A 22,587-nucleotide genomic window follows, 5' to 3' on the forward strand; every position below is an offset into this window, starting at 1 on the left:
ATGACAAGACAAGCTGGAAACACTCTGCTACGACAAGACAAGCTGGAAACACTCTGGTACGACAAGACAAGACAAACTGGAAACACTCTGCTATGACAAGACAAGCTGGAAACACTCTGGTACGACAAGACAAACTGGAAACACTCTGCTACGACAAGACAAACTGGAAACACTCTGCTACGACAAGACAAGCTGGAAACACTCTGGTACGACAAGACAAGACAAACTGGAAACACTCTGCTATGACAAGACAAGCTGGAAACACTCTGGTACGACAAGACAAACTGGAAACACTCTGCTACGACAAGACAAACTGGAAACACTCTGCTATGACAAGACAAGCTGGAAACACTCTGGTACAACAAGACAAACTGGAAACACTCTGGTACGACAAGACAAGCTGGAAACACTCTGGTACGACAAGACAAACTGGAAACACTCTGCTACGACAAGACAAACTGGAAACACTCTGCTATGACAAGACAAGCTGGAAACACTCTGCTACGACAAGACAAGCTGGAAACACTCTGCTACGACAAGACAAGCTGGAAACACTCTGGTACGACAAGACAAGCTGGAAACACTCTGGTACGACAAGACAAGACAAACTGGAAACACTCTGCTACGACAAGACAAGCTGGAAACACTCTGGTACGACAAGACAAGCTGGAAACACTCTGGTACGACAAGACAAGCTGGAAACACTCTGCTACGACAAGACAAACTGGAAACACTCTGGTACGACAAGACAAGACAAACTGGAAACACTCTGCTACGACAAGACAAGCTGGAAACACTCTGGTACGACAAGACAAACTGGAAACACTCTGCTACGACAAGACAAGCTGGAAACACTCTGGTACGACAAGACAAGACAAACTGGAAACACTCTGCTACGACAAGACAAGACAAACTGGAAACACTCTGCTACGACAAGACAAGCTGGAAACACTCTGCTACGACAAGACAAGCTGGAAACACTCTGCTACGACAAGACAAGCTGGAAACACTCTGGTACGACAAGACAAGCTGGAAACACTCTGCTACGACAAGACAAACTGGAAACACTCTGGTACGACAAGACAAGACAAACTGGAAACACTCTGCTACGACAAGACAAGCTGGAAACACTCTGGTACGACAAGACAAGACAAACTGGAAACACTCTGCTATGACAAGACAAGCTGGAAACACTCTGGTACGACAAGACAAACTGGAAACACTCTGCTACGACAAGACAAACTGGAAACACTCTGCTATGACAAGACAAGCTGGAAACACTCTGGTACAACAAGACAAACTGGAAACACTCTGGTACGACAAGACAAGCTGGAAACACTCTGGTACGACAAGACAAACTGGAAACACTCTGCTATGAAAAGACAAGCTGGAAACACTCTGCTACGACAAGACAAACTGGAAACACTCTGCTACGACAAGACGAGCTGGAAACACTCTGGTACGACAAGACAAGCTGGAAACACTCTGGTACGACAAGACAAGACAAACTGGAAACACTCTGCTACGACAAGACAAGCTGGAAACACTCTGGTACGACAAGACAAGCTGGAAACACTCTGGTACGACAAGACAAGCTGGAAACACTCTGGTACGACAAGACAAACTGGAAACACTCTGGTACGACAAGACAAACTGGAAACACTCTGCTACGACAAGACAAGCTGGAAACACTGGTACGACAAGACAAGACAAACTGGAAACACTCTGGTACGACAAGACAAACTGGAAACACTCTGCTACGACAAGACAAGCTGGAAACACTCTGGTACGACAAGACAAACTGGAAACACTCTGGTACGACAAGACAAGACAAACTGGAAACACTCTGGTACGACAAAACAAACTGGAAACACTCTGCTACGACAAGACAAACTGGAAACACTCTGCTATGACAAGACAAGACAAGCTGGAAACACTCTGGTACGACAAGACAAGACAAACTGGAAACACTCTGCTACGACAAGACAAACTGGAAACACTCTGCTACGACAAGACAAACTGGAAACACTCTGCTACGACAAGACAAACTGGAAACACTCTGCTACGACAAGACAAACTGGAAACACTCTGCTACGACAAGACAAACTGGAAACACACTGGTACGACAAGACAAACTGGAAACACTCTGGTACGACAAGACAAACTGGAAACACTCTGGTACGACAAGACAAACTGGAAACACTCTGGTACAACAAGACAAACTGGAAACACTCTGGTACGACAAGACAAACTGGAAACACTCTGGTACGACAAGACAAACTGGAAACACTCTGGTACGACAAGACAAGCTGGAAACACTCTGGTACGACAAGACAAACTGGAAACACTCTGCTACGACAAGACAAACTGGAAACACTCTGGTACGACAAGACAAACTGGAAACACTCTGGTACGACAAGACAAACTGGAAACACTCTGCTACGACAAGACAAACTGGAAACACTCTGCTACGACAAGACAAACTGGAAACACTCTGCTATGACAAGACAAGACAAGCTGGAAACACTCTGGTACGACAAGACAAGCTGGAAACACTCTGCTACGACAAGACAAACTGGAAACACTCTGCTATGACAAGACAAGACAAACTGGAAACACTCTGGTACGACAAGACAAGCTGGAAACACTCTGCTACGACAAGACAAACTGGAAACACTCTGCTACGACAAGACAAACTGGAAACACTCTGCTACGACAAGACAAACTGGAAACACACTGGTACGACAAGACAAACTGGAAACACTCTGCTACGACAAGACAAACTGGAAACACTCTGCTACGACAAGACAAACTGGAAACACTCTGCTACGACAAGACAAACTGGAAACACTCTGGTACGACAAGACAAACTGGAAACACTCTGGTACGACAAGACAAACTGGAAACACTCTGCTACGACAAGACAAGACAAGACAAACTGGAAACACTCTGCTACGACAAGACAAACTGGAAACACTCTGGTACGACAAGACAAACTGGAAACACTCTGCTACGACAAGACAAGCTGGAAACACTCTGGTACGACAAGACAAGACAAACTGGAAACACTCTGGTACGACAAGACAAACTGGAAACACTCTGGTACGACAAGACAAGCTGGAAACACTCTGGTACGACAAAACAAACTGGAAACACTGCTACGACAAGACAAACTGGAAACACTCTGCTACGACAAGACAAGCTGGAAACACTCTGCTACGACAAGACAAGACTGGAAACACTCTGGTACGACAAGACAAACTGGAAACACTCTGGTACGACAAGACAAGCTGGAAACACTCTGGTACGACAAGACAAGCTGGAAACACTCTGGTACGACAAGACAAGCTGGAAACACTCTGGTACGACAAGACAAGCTGGAAACACTCTGGTACGACAAGACAAGCTGGAAACACTCTGGTACGACAAGACAAGCTGGAAACACTCTGGTACGACAAGACAAGCTGGAAACACTCTGGTACGACAAGACAAGCTGGAAACACTCTGGTACGACAAGACAAGCTGGAAACACTCTGGTACGACAAGACAAGCTGGAAACACTCTGGTACGACAAGACAAGCTGGAAACACTCTGGTACGACAAGACAAGCTGGAAACACTCTGGTACGACAAGACAAGCTGGAAACACTCTGGTACGACAAGACAAGACAAACTGGAAACACTCTGGTACGACAAAACAAACTGGAAACACTCTGGTACGACAAGACAAACTGGAAACACTCTGGTACGACAAGACAAACTGGAAACACTCTGGTACGACAAGACAAACTGGAAACACTCTGGTACGACAAGACAAACTGGAAACACTCTGGTACGACAAGACAAACTGGAAACACTCTTGTACGACAAGACAAGAAACTGGCAACAGACAAACACAAAACGCAGGTATAAATACACAGGGGATAATGGGGTAAATGGGAGACACCTGGTGGGGGCTGGAGACAAGCACAAGACATGTGAAACAGGGTGTGACAACTGTTATGAGGGGTGACTCTCTCTTACCCAGTACTCTGTAGTAGGAATGTGGCTGTGAGGGGTGACTCTCTCTTACCCAGTACTCTGTAGTAGGAATGTGGCTGTGAGGGGTGACTCTCTCTTACCCAGTACTCTGTAGTAGGAAGGGGGCTGAGAGAGAGAGTTGGTACCTCCCCAGTTTAGTCCAGCTGATGATCTGGCTGATGAGAGGCAGACCCTGTTTCAGCTGCAGACTGGAGTGGATGCTGGTCGGTACATAGGCACACACACTGTTACATGAAGCATCTAGAGATATAGGAGGAACAAGACTGATTAACACACACAGTTATCCAGACACATACACACTTAGCCTGGGAGATAAAGAGGTAAAGGTCAGTCAGGAGTAGTGTAGTCTGTTTCATTGCCGACCAGACGTAAAAGTCAGAGATGAACAGGGAGAGGACCCCTGCACAGGAACGAGAGAGAGATGGATGGATGGATGGAATGCTGATTTAGAAAGAGTGCCATGAAGCAATAGTGTAATGTTGTAGGGAGGTTAGAATACTTACACCATGTGAACGTTGGGTTCTCTCCCTACAACTGGCATCATGGGAAACGTGGCCAGAAACAAACACAGGACTCAGCTCACTGACCTAAATTACAGAGAGAGAGAGAGAGAGAGAGAGAGAGAGAGATGACACATTTACATTTTACAGTGCTTCGTACTCCTGCCATATTGCTTGCACGTATCCAGTCTTTTCAGATTTGTGCACATCGAAGAGGAAGGGGCTGAGAACTACAGTCGTGGCCAAAAGTTTTGAGAATGACACAAATTGTAACGGCTGTCAATGTCGTTCTCCTCCTCAGACGAGGAGGAGCATGGATCGGACCAAGATGCGGAGTAGGAGGTATTCATGATTTTAATGGCAAACCAACAAACACTACAAATAAACAAAACAACAAACGTGACTAACCTCCAACAGTCCTGTGTGGCCCAAACGCTAACACAGGAAACAAACACCCACAAAACACCAGTGAAACCCTGGCTGCCTTAGTATGACTCTCAATCAGAGACAAACGATACACACCTGTCTCTAATTGAGAATCATACCAGGCCGAACACAAAACCCAACATAGAAATACAAAACATAGACTGCCCACCCAACACTCACGCCCTGACCAATAAAGACATACAAAACAAGAGAAAACAGGTCAGGAACGTGACATAACCCCCCCCTTAAGGTGCAAACTCCGGGCGCACCAGCACAAAGTCTAGGGGAGGGTCTGGGTGGGCATCTGACCACGGTGGTGGCTCAGGCTCTGGGCGAGGTCCCCACCCCACCATAGTCACTCCCCGCTTCCGTATCCCCCTCCCAATGACCACCCTCCAACTCAACCCACCTAAATGAAGGGGCAGCATCGGGATAAGGGCCAGCACCGGGATAAGGGGCAGCAGCTCCGGGATAAGGGGCGGCAGCTCCGGGATAAGGGGCGGCAGCTCCGGGATAAGGGGCGGCAGCTCCGGGATAAGGGGCGGCAGCTCCGGGATAAGGGGCGGCAGCTCCGGACTGAGTGGCAGCTCATGACCGGAGGGCAGCTCATGACCGGAGGGCAGCTCATGACCGGAGGGCAGCTCATGACCGTAGGGCAGACGGATGGCTCAGACGGCGCTGGGCAGACAGATGGCTCAGACGGCGTTGGGCAGACGGATGGCTCAGACGGCGTTGGGCAGACGGATGGCTCAGACGGCGCTGGGCAGACGGATGGCTCAGACGGCGTTGGGCAGACGGGCAGTTCAGGCACCGCTGGGCAGACGGGCAGTTCAGGCACCGCTGGGCAGACGGCAGACTCTGGCCGGCTGAGACGCACAATAGGCCTGATGCGTGGTGCCGGAACTGGAGGTACCGGGCTGAGGGCACGCACCTCAGGGCGAGTGCGGGGAGGAGGAACAGGGCTCTGGAGATGCACTGGAAGCCTGGTGCGTGGTGTAGGCACTGGTGGTACTGGGCTGGGGCGGGAAGGTGGCGCCGGATATGCCGGACCGTGAAGGAGGACACGCGCTCTTGAGCACCGAGCCTCTCCAACCTTACCAGGTTGAATGGTCCCCGTAGCCCTGCCAGTGCGGCGAGGTGGAATAGCCCGCACTGGGCTATGCAGGCGAACCGGGGACACCACCTGTAAGGCTGGTGCCATGTACGCCGGCCCGAGGAGACGTACTGGAGGCCAGATACGTTGGGCCGGCTTCATGACATCCGGCTCGATGCCCAACCTAGCCCTCCCAGTGCGGCAAGGTGGAATAGCCCGCACTGGGCTAAGCACGCGTACTGGGGACACCGTGCGCTTTACCGCATAACACGGTTCTGACCAGTACGACGCCCTCTCACTCCACGGTAAGCCCGGGGAGTTGGCTCAGGTATCCAACCCGGCTTCGCCACACTCCCCTTTAGCCCCCCCCCCAAGAAATTTTTGGGTGAGCCTCTCGGGTTTCCAGCCACTCTGCCTTGCAAGCGCCTCATAATGCCGCCTCTCCGCTTTCGCTGCCTCCAGCTCCGCTTTGGGGCGGCGACACTCCACTAGCTGTGCCCAGGGTCCTTTACCGTCTAGGATCTCCTCCCAAGTCCATTCCTCTTCTCTCCATTGCTTTGGTTCTTGCCGTCCTTCTCCAATCCGCTTGGTCCTGGTTTGGTGGGTGTTTCTGTAACGGCTGTCAATGTCGTTCTCCTCCTCAGACGAGGAGGAGCATGGATCGGACCAAGATGCGGAGTAGGAGGTATTCATGATTTTAATGGCAAACCAACAAACACTACAAATAAACAAAACAACAAACGTGACTAACCTGCAACAGTCCTGTGTGGCCCAAACGCTAACACAGGAAACAAACACCCACAAAACACCAGTGAAACCCTGGCTGCCTTAGTATGACTCTCAATCAGAGACAAACGATACACACCTGTCTCTAATTGAGAATCATACCAGGCCGAACACAAAACCCAACATAGAAATACAAAACATAGACTGCCCACCCAACACTCACGCCTTGACCAATAAAGACATACAAAACAAGAGAAAACAGGTCAGGAACGTGACACAAATATTAATTTTCACAAAGTCTGCTGCCTCAGTTTGTATGATGGCAATTTGCATACACTCCAGAATGTTATGAAGAGTGATGAGATGAATTGCAATTATTTGCAAAGTCCCTCTTTGCCATGCAAATGAACTGAATCCCCAAAAATAATTTCCACTGCATTTCAGCCCTGCCACAAAAGGACCAGCTGACATCATGTCAGTGATTCTCTCATTAACACAGGTGTAAGTGTTGACGAGGACAAGGCTGGAGATCACTCTGTCATGCTGATTGAGTACGAATAACAGACTGGAAGCTTCAAAAGGAGGGTGGTGCTTCGAATCATTGTTCTTCCTCTGTCAACCATATTTACCTGCAAGGAAACACGTGCCGTCATCATTGCTTTGCACAAAAAGGGCTTCACAGGCAAGGATACTGCTGCCAGTAAGATTGAACCTAAATCAACCATTTATCGGATCATCAAGAACTTCAAGTAGAGCTTGTTCAATTGTTGTGAGGAAGGCTTCAGGGCGCCCAAGAAAGTCCAGCAAGCGCCAGGACCGTCTCCTAAAGTTGATTCAGCTGCGGGATCGGGGCACCACCAGTACAGAGCTTGCTCAGGAATGGGAGCAGGCAGGTGTGAGTGCATCTGCACACACAGTGAGGCGAATACTTTTGGAGGATGGCCTGGTGTCAAGAAGGGCAGCAAAGAAGCCACTTCTCTCCAGGAAAAACATCAGGGACAGACTGATATTCTGCAAAAGGTAGAGGGATTGGACTGCTGAGGACTGGGGTAAAGTCATTTTCTCTGATGAATCCCCTTTCCTATTGTTTGGGGCATCCGGAAAAAAGCTTGTCCGGAGAAGACAAGGTGAGCGCTACCATCAGTCCTGTGTCATGCCAACAGTAAAGCATCCTGAGACCATTCATGTGTGGGGTTGCTTCTCAGCTAAGGGAGTGGGCTCACTCACAATTTTGCCTAAGAACACAGCCATGATTAATGAATGGTACCAACACATCCTCCAAGAGCAACTTCTCCCAACCATCCAGGAACCGTTTGGTGACGAACAATGCCTTTTCCAGCATGATGGATCACCTTGCTATAAGGCAAAAGAGATAACTAAGTGGCTCAGGGAACAAAACATTGATATTTTGGGTCAATGACCAGGAAACTCTCCAGACCTTAATCCCATTGAGAACTTGTGGTCAATCCTCAAGAGGCGGGTGAACAAACAAAAACCCACAAATTCTGACAAACTCCAAGCATTGATTATGAAAGAGTGGGCTGCCATCAGTCAGGATGTGGCCCAGAAGGTAATTGACAGCATGCCAGGGCGGATTGCAGAGGTCTTGAAAAAGAAGGGTCAACACTGCAAATATTGACTCTTTGCATCAACTACATGTAATTGTCAATAAAAGCCTTTGACACTGATGAAATGCTTGTAATTATACTTCAGTATTCCATAGTAACATCTGACAAAAATATCTAAAGACACTGAAACTCAAAACTTTTGGCCACGACTGTACAAAACACTCCTAGTTTTACCTTGAACTTTCTGTAAAGGCCAAAGAAGAGGTGCTAAATACGGAACCAGCTACGAACAACAAGCCACTCCTAGACTTACTTTGGTCTTTCTGTAGAGACCAGAGAGGAGGTGCTAAATACGGAACCAGCTACGAACAACAAGCCACTCCTAGACTTACTTTGGTCTTTCTGTAGAGACCAGAGAGGAGGTGCTAAATACGGAACCAGCTACGAACAACAAGCCACTCCTAGACTTACTTTGGTCTTTCTGTAGAGACCAGAGAGGAGGTGCTAAATACGGGACTAGCTACGAACAACAAGCCACTCCTAGACTTACTTTGGTCTTTCTGTAGAGACCAGAGAGGAGGTGCTAAATACGGGACTAGCTACGAACAACAAGCCACTCCTAGACTTACTTTGGTCTTTCTGTAGAGACCAGAGAGGAGGTGCTAAATACGGGACTAGCTACGAACAACAAGCCACTCCTAGACTTACTTTGGTCTTTCTGTAGAGACCAGAGAGGAGGGGCCAGACAGAGAGAACATCCAGGCCTACGGTCAGCATGGACCGATGGAAGAAACTCACCACCTGGGGAGACTTTTACAAGAGCTCCAGTAGAAATGCAGATTCCATTGAATTGAGCCCTTCGTGAAATAGTTGCTGTATGATGGATGCTAACCGGAAGTTCAATCCCAAACGTGACCAGGACAAAGTAGCCAAAGCATTTACACAGTGGGAGCGAGCTGTACGAACAGAACCAAACCTGAAACACACACATGTGTAAGGTTGATAAACACTTTGTTATCATGACAAATGTAGTGCAACAGAATAAGTAAAATACCCTCCTTTCATCCATTCAATTCATAAAGCATGAGGGAACATCAGACAACTTCAAAGCAGAATAAACATGAAATGATCAAACGCTCCATTAAAATACAATTAAAATCCACATCAATCGTGTGTGTGTGTGTGTGTGGTGTGTGTGTGTGTGTGTGTGTGTGTGGTGTGTGTACTCACTCTTTGATGACAGAGTACCAGACAGGGATAGTCAGCATACAGGAGTATACAGGAGTATACAGCAGTAGACTTCTCTGGATCATCAGGAACATTCCAATCAGCAGCGTTGCACCCACACACACCCATCACATAGTTTTACCAGGCACCTACAACACACACACACACACACACACACACACACACACACACACACACACACACACACACACACACACACACACACACACACACACACACACACACACACACGTATAGAGGGCTTACACGTTCTGTCGTATAGAGTGCTTACTCGGCGGTCAGTTGTATAGAGGGCTTACTCGGTCAGTCGTATAGAGGGCTTACTCGGTCAGTCGTATAGAGGGCTTTCTCGGTCAGTCGTATAGAGGGCTTACTCGGTCATTCGTATAGAGGGCTTACTCGGTCAGTCGTATAGAGGGCTTACTCGGTCAGTTGTATAGAGGGCTTACTCGGTCAGTCGTATAGAGGGCTTACTCGGTCAGTCGTATAGAGGGCTTATTCGGTCAGTCGTATAGAGGGCTTACTCGGTCAGTCGTATAGAGGGCTTACTCGGTCAGTTGTATAGAGGGCTTACTCGGTCAGTCGTATAGAGGGCTTACTCGGTCAGTCGTATAGAGGGCTTACTCGGTCAGTTGTATAGAGGGCTTTCTCGGTCAGTCGTATAGAGGGCTTTCTCGGTCAGTCGTACAGAGACCTTACACGGTCAGTTGTACAGACAACCAGGGTTTGATACCCAGTGTACAGTACTTATAGATTCTTCATATTCCTGTAGTTGGATCAGAACCTTGGCCTCGTTGATAAACTCTGCCTGGCGTGACTCTGTCAGCAACCTGAGGGACAGACAGACCGGAGGACACACTGGAGTTACGCACGACTGGTCATGTCACTCTCTATATACGGGTTGAACTATAGAATGACCATAATATGTAGTAGTTCTATCTCTATGGTTGGTACTTACTGGTATGGAGTGAAGAGAAAGGATAATGTTGGTTGCTTTTTCTGAGCCATCTTCACCTGGAAACAGAGCAGAGTAGAGATGGTATATTAACAAATAAATGTGTTTATGTTATGCAGTGCCGATTTTAGCGTGTCAATCTTGGTTGGGCAAAAAACAAATGTATGCATGCCAGCAAAGCCACTACATTACACAACACAAATCAATACATTTATTGCACTATAGCGGTGACAAACGGTGCCCGCAACCTGTGAGAGCCTACATAAAGCTGTCCCAACAGCAGAGCCTAACACTGTTACACCTGGCTATCAGCAGAGGCTTGTCTGGCAGCGAAACAGTTCATTCAGCCTCATTTACTGCCTTTTAAAAAAACATAGCGGATATGGCTGACTTGCTGAAACAAATGTGGTTTCTACTGACAATTGAGATGTAAAGACTGTGGCATAAGGGAACGACGAACGGACAAGAGGCAGTCTGTAATTTCAATGAGTACATTAGTGAGCGAGCTAGGACGGAAGTTATCAATATAACTATTTGTTCAGCACTTTTAAAACGTACAGCAACAGAATTCAGAACATGGGCCGTTCTTACAGTGTTCTTCCTGTACACCAAGTCAGAACCGTGGGATAAATGAAGTGGGCATATAAGCAGACAATGAAAGCTCCTTCAATATTCAATGACTACATTTCTCTAAAACAGGCTATAGGCTACATGTGCACTAGCAAGTCAGAACAGTAGGCTAAGTTAAGAGGGGGAAAGGGACCAAATTATTAGGGTGTAGGAAATAAGGAAATAGAAAGAGAGTCCATCATTACTTTAAGACATGAAGGTCAGTCAATCAGGAAAATTTCAATTATTTGAGGCACATGGGCTACTAACAGCTTACTACACAACATACACTTAGTATTACTTTCTTAGCTACAGTATACATATCTCCCTGGCATATTACATCATTTATGCAGCAGCATACAAGACATTTTGGGACTCATCTTGTTGTGCTGTGCTCACTTGAACATGGAGGTGGCGCGGCGTTCCATCTTGTTGGCAAATTTTGTCATCAAAATTAGAATTTTCGAGCTCTCCTCATAGATTTTGCGGTGACGTAGTATCCCCATGAGTGACAGAACACTGAGCCAATTACAGCATAACTAGAGAACATTACCAACCCCTACGCTCCGTATTTTCCGCTGGCTGCCCCACCACGGAAAGCACTGAGCTAGGCTAAAACACCTGCATTTTAGAGCTGCCTTCCTCAGGAAAGAGTTTGTATGCGGCTTTATCAACAAACAAAAAAAATGTCACATTGTTTGCAAACTGATATGTGACACGTATTAAAGCCAAAATAACATGCAAAAGTTTGGACACACCTACTTATTCAAGGGTTTTTCTTTATTTTCACAGTTTTTTCTACATTGTCAAATAATAGCAAAGACATCAACACTATGAAATAACACATATGAAATCCTGTAGAAACCAAAAAAAGTGTTAAACAGATCAAAATATATTTGAGATTCTTCAAAGTAGCCACTCTGCCTTGATGACAGCTTTGCACATTCTTGGCATTCTTCTCAATCAGCTCCATGAGGTAGGCACCAGGAAGGCATTTTAATTAAAAGGTGTGCCTTGTTAAAAGTTCATTTGTGGAATTTCTTTCCTTCTTAATGCGTTTGAGCCAATCAGTTATGTCGTGACAAGGTAGGGGTGGTATACAGAAGATAGCCCTATTTGATAACAGACCAAGTCCATATTATGACAAGAACAGCTCAAATAAGGAAATAGAAAGACAGTCCATCATTACTTTAAGACATGAAGGTCAGTCAATCCGGAAAATTTCAAGAACTTGTCTCTTCAAGTGCAGTCACAAAAACCATGAAGCGCTATGATGAAACTGGCTCAAATGAAGACCTCTGCTGAAGACGATAAGTTCATTAGAGTCAACTGCTCCTCAGATTATAGCACAAATAAATGCTTCACAGTGTTCAAGTAACAGACATGTTCAGAGGAGACTGAGTGAATCAGGCCTTCATGGTCGAATTGCTGCAAAAAAAACACTACTAAAGGACACCAATAACTCTCTAATAAGAAGAAGAGACTTGCTTGGACCAAGAAACACGAGTAATGGACCTTAGACCGGTGGAAATCTGTCCTTTGGTTTTATTAGTCCAAATCTGAGACACAAATAAGGTAAACGGATGATCTACGCATGTGTTGTTCCCACTGTAAAGTGTGGACGAGGATGTGTGATGTTGTGGGGGTGCTTTGCTGGTGACACAGTCTGTGATTTATTTAGAATTCAAAGCACACTTAACCAGCATGGCTACCACAGCATTCTGCAGCGATACGCCATCCCATCTGGTTTGCGCTTAGTGGGACTATCATTTGTTTTTCAACAGGACAATGACCCAACACACCTCCAGGCTGTGTAAGGGCTATTTGACCAAGAGGGAGAGTGATGGAGTGCTGCATCAGATGACATATATATATCATTGTTTTTGCTAAACATTGCAAAGATACAGTTATGGGATGTGGGTGACTCACCACAGAGGTGAGACAGATAGGTGCTCCAATAAGAGATGACATCAAGTGTGCTACGGTATGTCTGCCTGTAACACACATCTAGCGTCAGACTGGGAACAGATCACTGTTGCTTTCTGACTATTTTCAACACAAAGAGGAAATACGTGGTTGTGACCTCATTAGTCATGGCCAAATGCTGTGAGGATACATTGGTGTCTCTCCTGATTGACATCAACCCTGCAGAGTCCCTCCAGCTGCCACTCTGACACCAATAGAGACATCAACATCATGTCAACATTATGACATTGTTATACAGGTAGAACAAATGATGGTTGGCGTATAGCATTACTACAGTTCAGAATCATACAATCTCTGACCAACTCTTCTAGAGAGGAACTTACATCTTCCTCAACGAGGACTATCCTGAAGCTGTGCTCCAGAAGAGGAAAGTACTTATCCCAGCCATGAAAGCTACCAGAGCGCATGGGGACATTGCTTACATCCGCTATGACAGGCTCATTGTCCACCCTCCCTCCAAAAAGCCTGGAAGGGATTAGCGAGCCAAGCCTGTGGGTTCGTATCTTCAACCCCACAGCACAAAATGTCACACCGTGATCTGTTTCACCTGTCCTTGTGCTTGTCTCCCCCCCTCCAGGGGTCACCCATCTTCCCCATTATCCCCTGGGTATTTATGCCTGTGTTTTCTGTCTGTCTGTGCCAGTTCGTCTTGTTCTGTCAAGTCAACCAGCGTGTTACTCTGTGCCTCTGCTTTTTCCTTTTCTCTGTTTTTTGCTAGTCCTCCCGGTTTTGATTCTTGCCTGCCTTGACTCTGAACCCGCATGCCTGACCATACTGCCTGCCTGACCATACTGCCTGCCCCGACCTCGAGCCTGCCTGACCATACTGCCTGCCTGACCATACTGCCTGCCCTGACCTCGAGCCTGCCTGACCATACTGCCTGCCCTGACCTCGAGCCTGCCTGACCATACTGCCTGCCCTGACCTCGAGCCTGCCTGCCACTCTATATCTCCTTGACTCTGAACCCGCATGCCTGACCATACTGCCTGCCTGACCATACTGCCTGCCCTGACCTCGAGCCTGCCTGCCTGACCATACTGCCTGCACTGACCTCGAGCCTGCCTGCCTGACCATACTGCCTGCCCTGACCTCGAGCCTGCCTGACCATACTGCCTGCCCTGACCTCGAGCCTGCCTGACCATACTGCCTGCTCTGACCTCGAGCCTGCCTGCCACTCTATATCTCCTGGACTCTGACCTTGTTATGATATTTTGCCTGTCCACTACCATTCTCTTGCCTACCCCTTGGATTATAATAAATATCAGAGACTCGTACCATCTGCCTCCCGTGTCTGCATCTGGGTTTTGCCCTGTGCCCTTATAGTACGAACTGGCCATGACAGACCCAGCAGACTTGGACCAGCTCCGTCACGCTGTCTCCCTGCAGGGAGCCACCATTGGGTGGCATGAGGAGCTACTGCTGGAAGTTTTGGAAGGGCTTCGTTCCCTAACGGAACACCACGACCAAAGGTTCAAGGTTATAATGGAGCGAATCAGTGAGTTAGCTCATAGGTAGCCTGCCACCTCTGAGACCTCCCAACCACCCAGTAACCTGTCTACTATCAGTGGTGGGTTTGTACAGCCTACCCCGGCTCCCCGAGTACCCCGCTTACCACCTCCGGAGCGATATTCTGGAGATCCTGAAGGGGTTTTCTTTCTCGGTGTTCCCTTATTTTTGAGCCATCTTCGTTCCCTTCGGACCTGTCAAAGATAGCATATATTATTACGCTAATGTCGGGAAGGGTGCTCTCCTGGGTGATGACTGTTTGGGAGCAACAATCCGCCATTTGTCGTCATCTGGAAGATTTCATGGCAGAGGTGAGGAAGGTGCTCGATTCTCCGGTATTCTGGAGAGAGGCGGCCTGAAAACTACTTGAATTACTTCAAGACTCCCGTAGTATGGCAGACTACACAGTAGATTTTCACACGTTGGCTGCCGAGAGTGCCTGGAATCCGGAGTCCCTATTTGATACCTTCCTTCACGGACTTTCAGAGGACATAAAAGATGAGCTAACAGCTCGGGAGTTACCGCTGGGCCTCGGTTCCCTTATCACCCTTACTCTTAGGATTGATGGGCGTCTACGGGAACGCAGGAGTGAGAGGAGGTCTGGTCTTGGGCACACTCGTTCATCCGCTGCTGCTCGTTCATCTCCAAAGGAATACGGAAGTCCCCGAATGCTGTATTTCCGAGAAGACACGAAGCCACCCGAGTTCCCTCGAGAATCATCGGCGACAGGTGAGTCAGATACACTGGAACCTATGCAACTGGGCAGAGCTAGATTATCACCTAGGGAACATTCACACAGGCTAAGTTCACAACAGCTATCTGTACTGTGGGGCTGCGGGACAATATATAGCCACCTGCCCGGTTAAGAGACCTATTTCTTTAGTTATTAAAAGTACTCTGGTGAGCCTGACTGGGAATCCTCTAATTTCCATCAACCGCATCTCCTGTATTTGAATGGTGCTGTATCTCTGTGTCCGTCTATCTCCTGTATTTGAATGGTGGTGTATCTCTGTGTCATCTATCTTCTGTATTTGAATGGTGGTGTATTGTACATGTTTCTTTACCTTTGGCACACATGGGCAGGATGTCAGGGCTGCCTCAGCGCCAGGTGTGTCTGCTCTCATTGAACACGGAGTCAAAATCTACTGGGGTTCTCCTTCCAGCCTACACACACACACACACACACACACAGATGATCAACTCAGCATGAGTAAAAAAATAAAGAAGTAAATTACTGACAGTCACACACAAACCCCCTACCATCTCACTGTACACACACAGACCTTCAGCAGCAATGCTGACATCTTCATAGAGCCCAGCGATCAGAGTAACGTGGCCGGGGCCGAGACACCCCAACATGCCCTTCCCTTTATTACACTCCTGATAGAACACATGCACACTTTTTGAGAAATAATGCATACACACAAGCAAACAGATTATCTCTATCTCTCTTTCTCTTACACACACATACACCACACACACTACCTGGCCACCTCCATCCCACAAACCATCCACACACACATGCACACTTCCACACAGCGAGTTCATCTGAAGGACGTCAACAGTGAAGAGGCGACTCCAGGACGCTAGCCTTCCAGGCAGAGTTGCAAAGACAAAGCCATCTCAGACTGGCCAATAAAAATAAAAGATGGGCAAAAGAACACAGACACCGGACAGAGGAACTCTGCCTAGACGACCAGCATCCAGGAGTCACCTCTTCACTGTTGACGTTGAGACTGGTGTTTTGTTGGTACTATTTAATGAAGCTGCCAGTTGAGGACTTGTGAGGCATCTGTTTCTCAAACTAGACACTCTAATGTACTTATCCTCTTGCTCAGTTGTGCACCGGGGCCTCCCACTCCTCTTTCTATTCTGGTTAGAGCCAGTTAGTGCTGTTCTGTGAAGGGAGTAGTACACAGCGTTGTACGAGATCTTCAGTTTCTTGGCAATTTCTCGCATGGAATAGCCTTCATTTCTCAGAACAAAAATAGACTGACGAGTTACAGAAGAAAGGTCTTTGTTTCCGGCCATTTTGAGCCTGTAATCGAACCCACAAATGCTGATGCTCCAGATACACAACTAGTCTAAAGAAGGCCAGTTGTATTGCTTCTTTAATCAGGACAACAGTTTTCAGCTGTGCTAACATAATTGCAAAAGGGTTTTCTAATGATCAATTAGCCTTTAAAAATGATCAACTTGGATTACCTAACACATCGTGCTATTGGAATACAGGAGTGATGGTTGCTGATAATGGGCCTCTGTACGCCTATGTAGATATTCCATAAAAAATCTGCAGTTTCCACTACAATAGTCATTTACAACATTATCAATGTCTCCACTATATTTCTGATCAATGTTATGTTATTTTAATGGACAAAAGAATTGCTCTTCTTTCAAAAACAAGGACATTTCTAAGTGACCCCAAACTTTTGAACGGTAGTGTACATGGACCAGAAGTCCAACCAGGAAGAACATCATCATCCTCATGATGTAGGCTGGGTGCTGGGAAGACCTCCAAGGTCCTGGAGAGAGAGGGAGGGAGAGAAGAGAAAAGTGGGGATACAGACTTTAGATAATCTCTTGTGGCCATATGGCTCTGAGTCAGAGCTACTGCCCAGTCATACACTGTCAGAAACTCTACCTAGCACATCCATTCACTAGAACACAAATGATCCACATGTTAACAACAACAGATGCGCTAAACAGAATTAAAATCTGACCTTTCGCAACACTTTCTTATTTCAGATCCAACCACACAAGTCGGTGGCAATCTGGTTACTTGTATTTTTTAACCAGGTAGGCCAGTTGAGAACAAGTTCTTATTTACAACTGCGACCTGGCTAAGATAAAGCAAAGCAGTGCGACAAAAAAACAACAACACAGAGTTACACATCGCAGTCAATAACACAATAGAAAATCTGTATACAGTCTGTGCAAATGAAGTAAGGAGGTAAGGCAATAAATAGGCCATAGTGGCGATGTAATTACAATGGGAGTGATAGATGTGCAGATGAGGATGTGCAAGTAGAAATACTGGTGTGCAAAAGCAATATGAGGATGAGGTACATAGTTGGTTGGATGGACTATTTACAGATGGGCTGTGTACAGCTGCGATCGGTAAGCTGCTCTGACAGCCGATGCTTGAAGTTAGTGAGGAAGATATGTCTCCAGTCATTGGCAGCAGAGAACTGGACGGAAAGGCGGACAAAGGAAGTTTTGGCTTTGGGGATGACCAGTGAAGTTTATTTGCTGGAGAGCGTGCTACGGGTGGGTGTCGCTATGGTGACCAGTGAGCTGAGATAAGGCAGAGCTTTACCTAGCAAAGACTTATAGATGACCTGGAGCCAGTGGGTTTGGCGATGAATATGTAGTGAGGACCAGCCAACGAGAGCATACAGGTCGCATTGGTAGGTAGTATATGGGGCTTTGGTGACAAAACGGATGGCACTTTGATAGACTGCATCCAATTTGCTGAGTAGAGTGTTGCAGGCTATTTTGTAAATGTAAATACAATGTATTTTTACATTGTAAATGTAATGCAGTTACTTTTCTGTCATTCTGGCTGCACTTTTTGACGACTACGGCTAACTGTATGCCGTAGTTGGCTAGCTAGCAAGCAAGGGATAAGAATGTTGGAATGTTGGCAATGGAACACTTAGAACAAACACGTCCATAGATACAGAACAAAAAGACTGAACGACTGGGTCGCGTCCATAGATACAGAACAAAAAGACTGAACGACTGGGTCGTGTCCATAGATACAGAACAAAAAGACTGAACGACTGGGTCGCGTCCATAGATACAGAACAAAAAGACTGAACGACTGGGTCGCGTCCATAGATACAGAACAAAAAGACTGAACGACTGGGTCGCGTCCATAGATACAGAACAAAAAGACTGAACGACTGGGTTGCGTCCATAGATACAGAACAAAAAGACTGAACGACTGGGTCGCGTCCATAGATACAGAACAAAAAGACTGAACGACTGGGTCGCGTCCATAGATACAGAACAAAAAGACTGAACGACTGGGTCACGTCCATAGATACAGAACAAAAAGACTGAACGACTGGGTCGCGTCCATAGATACAGAAGAAAAAGACTGAACGACTGGGTCGCGTCTCTAGCAACCTTAGATTTGTGTTTCAGACTATCTATTGTGGAAGGATGAAATAGTATGAATAAATTAATCAAAATAACGTTTTTATGAAAACGTGTCAATGATTATTTGAACATGTTGGTAACCTGTTGTATAAAAGTGATGCCCTTGAAGCCGGTGTTTGGAGGATATATTGGCACAATTTACTTGCTGGAGATGAACAACACCACTGCCAATATATCCTCCAAACACCAGCTTCTCTGACGTTATCACTTAAATAGAGAACATAGAACAGATCTACCACTTCTTAGACTTACTTTCAATGAGAATGACTGATCTATAACTCAAATTCATATGTGAATTTGGTCGGGTCACCCAAAAAGTGACATATTGCAGCTTTAAATTATTAGGGGAGGGTTTGGCACGGGTAGACCATCATTGTAAAATAAGAATTTGTTCTTAACTGACTTGCCAAGTTAAATAAAGGTTAAATAAAATGTTTTCATAATAACGGTCCAATGCAAGAATAAAGAGGGGTTCCTGCAGACGCAGAAATGATCACATGCAGGAACGCCCCGAATTGCCGCCCACCCTTCTCGTGGTTTCTTTTTAACCTCTCCCGTATCCAATCTAATCCCACTATTCAATGAAGGAGGCGGGTGCTGGAATGCCATTCAACAAAACCCTTCCCTGCATTCATCCCCTTTCATGCTGATTGGGGAAGGAAGGGCTGATAGCTTAAAATTGTACCCCTCTTCCTGGACGGATGGCTATCTAGGTTAAATCTTCATATTAGAAAAATGGCGGCGGGTAGCGTCAACCCGTTTAATCTGAGCGATTCTGAAGATGAGGCAGAGCAGAGACCAGAGGACGGGGTTGATGCCGAAAGGAGCCTTAGCGATGGAGCGCCAGGGCTCCTGTCCAACAACCCCTTCTCCCCGCAGGCGGACGCCGAGCCCCTGGCCCTTCTGCTGTCCAGCACCCGGACCAGCCCAAGTGTGGAAGGCATCTCGGCAGCGGCCGCAGATGCCGCAATGGCAAGCGGCTTGGCAGAGACTCGGGTATCTGTAGATGTGATTGCTGCTCAGCTAATACGGGATCAATACATCCTCACCGCTCTTGAATTTCATACCGAATTGTTGGAGTCCGGGAGGGAGCTTCCCCGGTTGCGGGATTATTTCTCCAACCCGGGCAATTTCGAGAGGCAAAGCGGCACTCCACCAGCTTGTAAAGACCAAGGACTGGGGCCAGGTGGACCGCTAAGTAAGTCAATAGCTATTTGCTAATTTATAACCAAAATGCGTTATAATTTAGATGGCTTTATGTGCTAGCTAGTTAGCAGACAGCCTGTTATTCAATGGGGAAACAATGTTGGCACTGTGCTTGTCAGCCGACATTGCTCTGGCTATGCAGAATAAACGAAATTCGATACGACACCTGTCTTTCTCTCTCGCTAGCTAACTAGATTAGACAATAGCAATGGAAACAACGGATAATTTACTAATTATACAGAGTTAGCTCACCTACCCGTGTTAGCGTGTGAAAAGAGTTTCTCTCCTAGGTGCCAGCTGGCTTGGAACAGATGGAAGCAAATCAAATCAAATGTGTTACATGCTTCGTAGACAACAGGTGAAAGCTAACAGTGAAATACTTACTTATGGGTCCGTTTCCAACAATGTAGAGTTAAAGATAATACAAAACATTTTAATTAAGAATAGAAATAGTGACACGGTGAATAACGAGTAAAAATAACATGGCTGTATATAGGAAGGAGAAGAAAAATAAATACATCGATGTGCAGGGGAGCAAGGCAACTGAGGTAGTTATGTACTGTACATATAGGTAGGGCTAAAGTGACTAGCAGCAGTGTGTGTGGCTTCAGTATGCATGTGTGTGCATGTTATGTGTGTGTTGGGGTGTCAGTGTGTGGGTAGAGTCCAGTGTGTGTGCATAGTCAATGCAAGGGAGTTTGTGCTTAAAAAGGTCCATGCAGGCTGTCCAGGTAGCCATTTGATTAGCTAATTAGCAGTCTTGTTTAGAACGCTTATGGCGTGGGGGTAGAAGCTGTTCGGGTTCCTGTTGGTTCCACTTGCCCTGCGGTAGCAAAGAGAACAGTCTGTGGCTGGAGTCTTTGACAGTTGTTTTGGGCATTCATCTGACACCGCCTGGTATAGAGGTCCTGGATGGTAGGGAGCTTGGCTCCAGTGAGGTATTGGTCTGTACCCACTACCCTTTAGCGCCAAGCAGTTGCCATACCAAGCGGTGATGCAGCCAGTCAGCATGTTCTTGATTGTGCAGCTGTTGAACTTTTTGAGGATCTGAGGGCCCATGCAAAATCATTTCAGCCTCCTGAGGGGGAAGAGGCGTTGTCGTGCCCTCTTCACTACTGTGTTGGTGTGTGTGGACCATGATAGATCCTTAGTGATGTAGACACAGCCTGTCGATGTGAATGGAGGCGTGCTTGGCACTCCATTTCCTGTAGTCCACGAACCAGAATAGTGGTGACTATGAATAGCTAGCTGGCGACCTGAAAAGGCCCATCAGACAACCTTCTTTATACCAGTCTAGTAATTGAGATATTTGCATATTGGCGTCATGTAGGCTGCTGCTGAAGATACAGGCTACTCAAACACTAACTAGGCCTATCTCTCTTCTCTCTAACTGCCTGTAGCTGTCATTATCTGCCTATACAGTGCCTTCAGAAAGTATTCATACCCCTTGATTTATTCCACATTTATTTGTTTTATAGACTGAATTCTAAAATAAATAAAACAAATTCTCACCCATCTACACACAATACCCCATAATGGCAAAGTGAAAACATGTTTTTAGACATGTTTGCATATTTAGTGAAAAATTAAATACAGAAATATCACATTTACATACAGTACCAGTCAAAGGTTTGGACACACCTACTCATTCAAGGGTTTTAATTTATTTTGGCTATTTTCTACATTGTAGAATATTAGTGAAGACATCAAAACTATGAAATAACACATGGAATCATGACGTAACCAAAACATGGTTAAATAAATATTTTATATTTGAGATTCTTGATGACAGCTTTGCACACTCTTGGCATTCTCTCAACCAGCTTCATGAGGTAGTCACCTGGAATGCATTTCAATTTTTTTTATTTTTTTTAAATTTTATTTCACCTTTATTTAACCAGGTAGGCTAGTTGAGAACAAGTTCTCATTTGCAACTGCGACCTGGCCAAGATAAAGCATAGCAGTGTGAACAGACAACAACACAGAGTTACACATGGAGTAAACAATAAACAAGTTAATAACATGGTAGAAAAAAAGAGAATCTATATACAATGTGTGCAAAAGGCATGAGGAGGTAGGCAATACATCGAATAATTACAATTTAGCAGATTAACACTGGAGTGATAAATCATCAGATGATCATGTGCAAGTAGAGATACTGGTGTGCAAAAGAGCAGAAAAGTAAATAAATAAAAGCAGTATGGGGGTGAGGTAGGTAAATTGGGTGGGCTATATACCGATGGACTATGTACAGCTGCAGCGATCGGTTAGCTGCTCAGATAGCAGATGTTTAAAGTTGTTGAGGGAGATAAAAGTCTCCAACTTCAGAGATTTTTGCAATTCGTTCCAGTCGCAGGCAGCAGAGAACTGGAAGGAAAGGCGGCCAAATGAGGTTTTGGCTTTAGGGATGATCAGTGAGATACACCTGCTGGAGCGCGTGCTACGGGTGGGTGTAGCCATCGTGACCAGTGAACTGAGATAAGGTGGCACTTTACCTAGCATAGCCTTGTAGATGACCTGGAGCCAGTGGGTCTGAGGACGAACATGTAGCGAGGGCCAG

The 22,587-nt window shown here is 46.3% G+C and overlaps 1 protein-coding gene across 9 annotated transcripts in view; it reads left to right on the forward strand.

Annotated features, from left to right (window-relative positions):
- Positions 1 to 19,420: 19,420 nt before the first annotated feature.
- Positions 19,421 to 22,587, forward strand: part of relch (RAB11 binding and LisH domain, coiled-coil and HEAT repeat containing) — an 83,934-nt gene continuing 80,767 nt past the window's right edge. For 3 of the 9 annotated variants that reach the window (XM_071328084.1, XM_071328086.1, XM_071328091.1), the window contains exon 1: positions 19,426 to 20,019. In XM_071328084.1, coding sequence (XP_071184185.1) covers positions 19,557 to 20,019 — 463 coding nt within the window. In that variant the 5' untranslated portion in view covers positions 19,426 to 19,556. Of the gene's footprint in view, positions 20,020 to 22,587 lie in introns of all 9 variants that reach the window. The other 6 variants (XM_071328088.1, XM_071328085.1, XM_071328087.1 and 3 more) reach the window with 3 other exon arrangements.

This window comes from Salvelinus alpinus, chromosome 10 (assembly GCF_045679555.1).
Source record: "Salvelinus alpinus chromosome 10, SLU_Salpinus.1, whole genome shotgun sequence".
Lineage (NCBI taxonomy): Eukaryota > Metazoa > Chordata > Actinopteri > Salmoniformes > Salmonidae > Salvelinus > Salvelinus alpinus.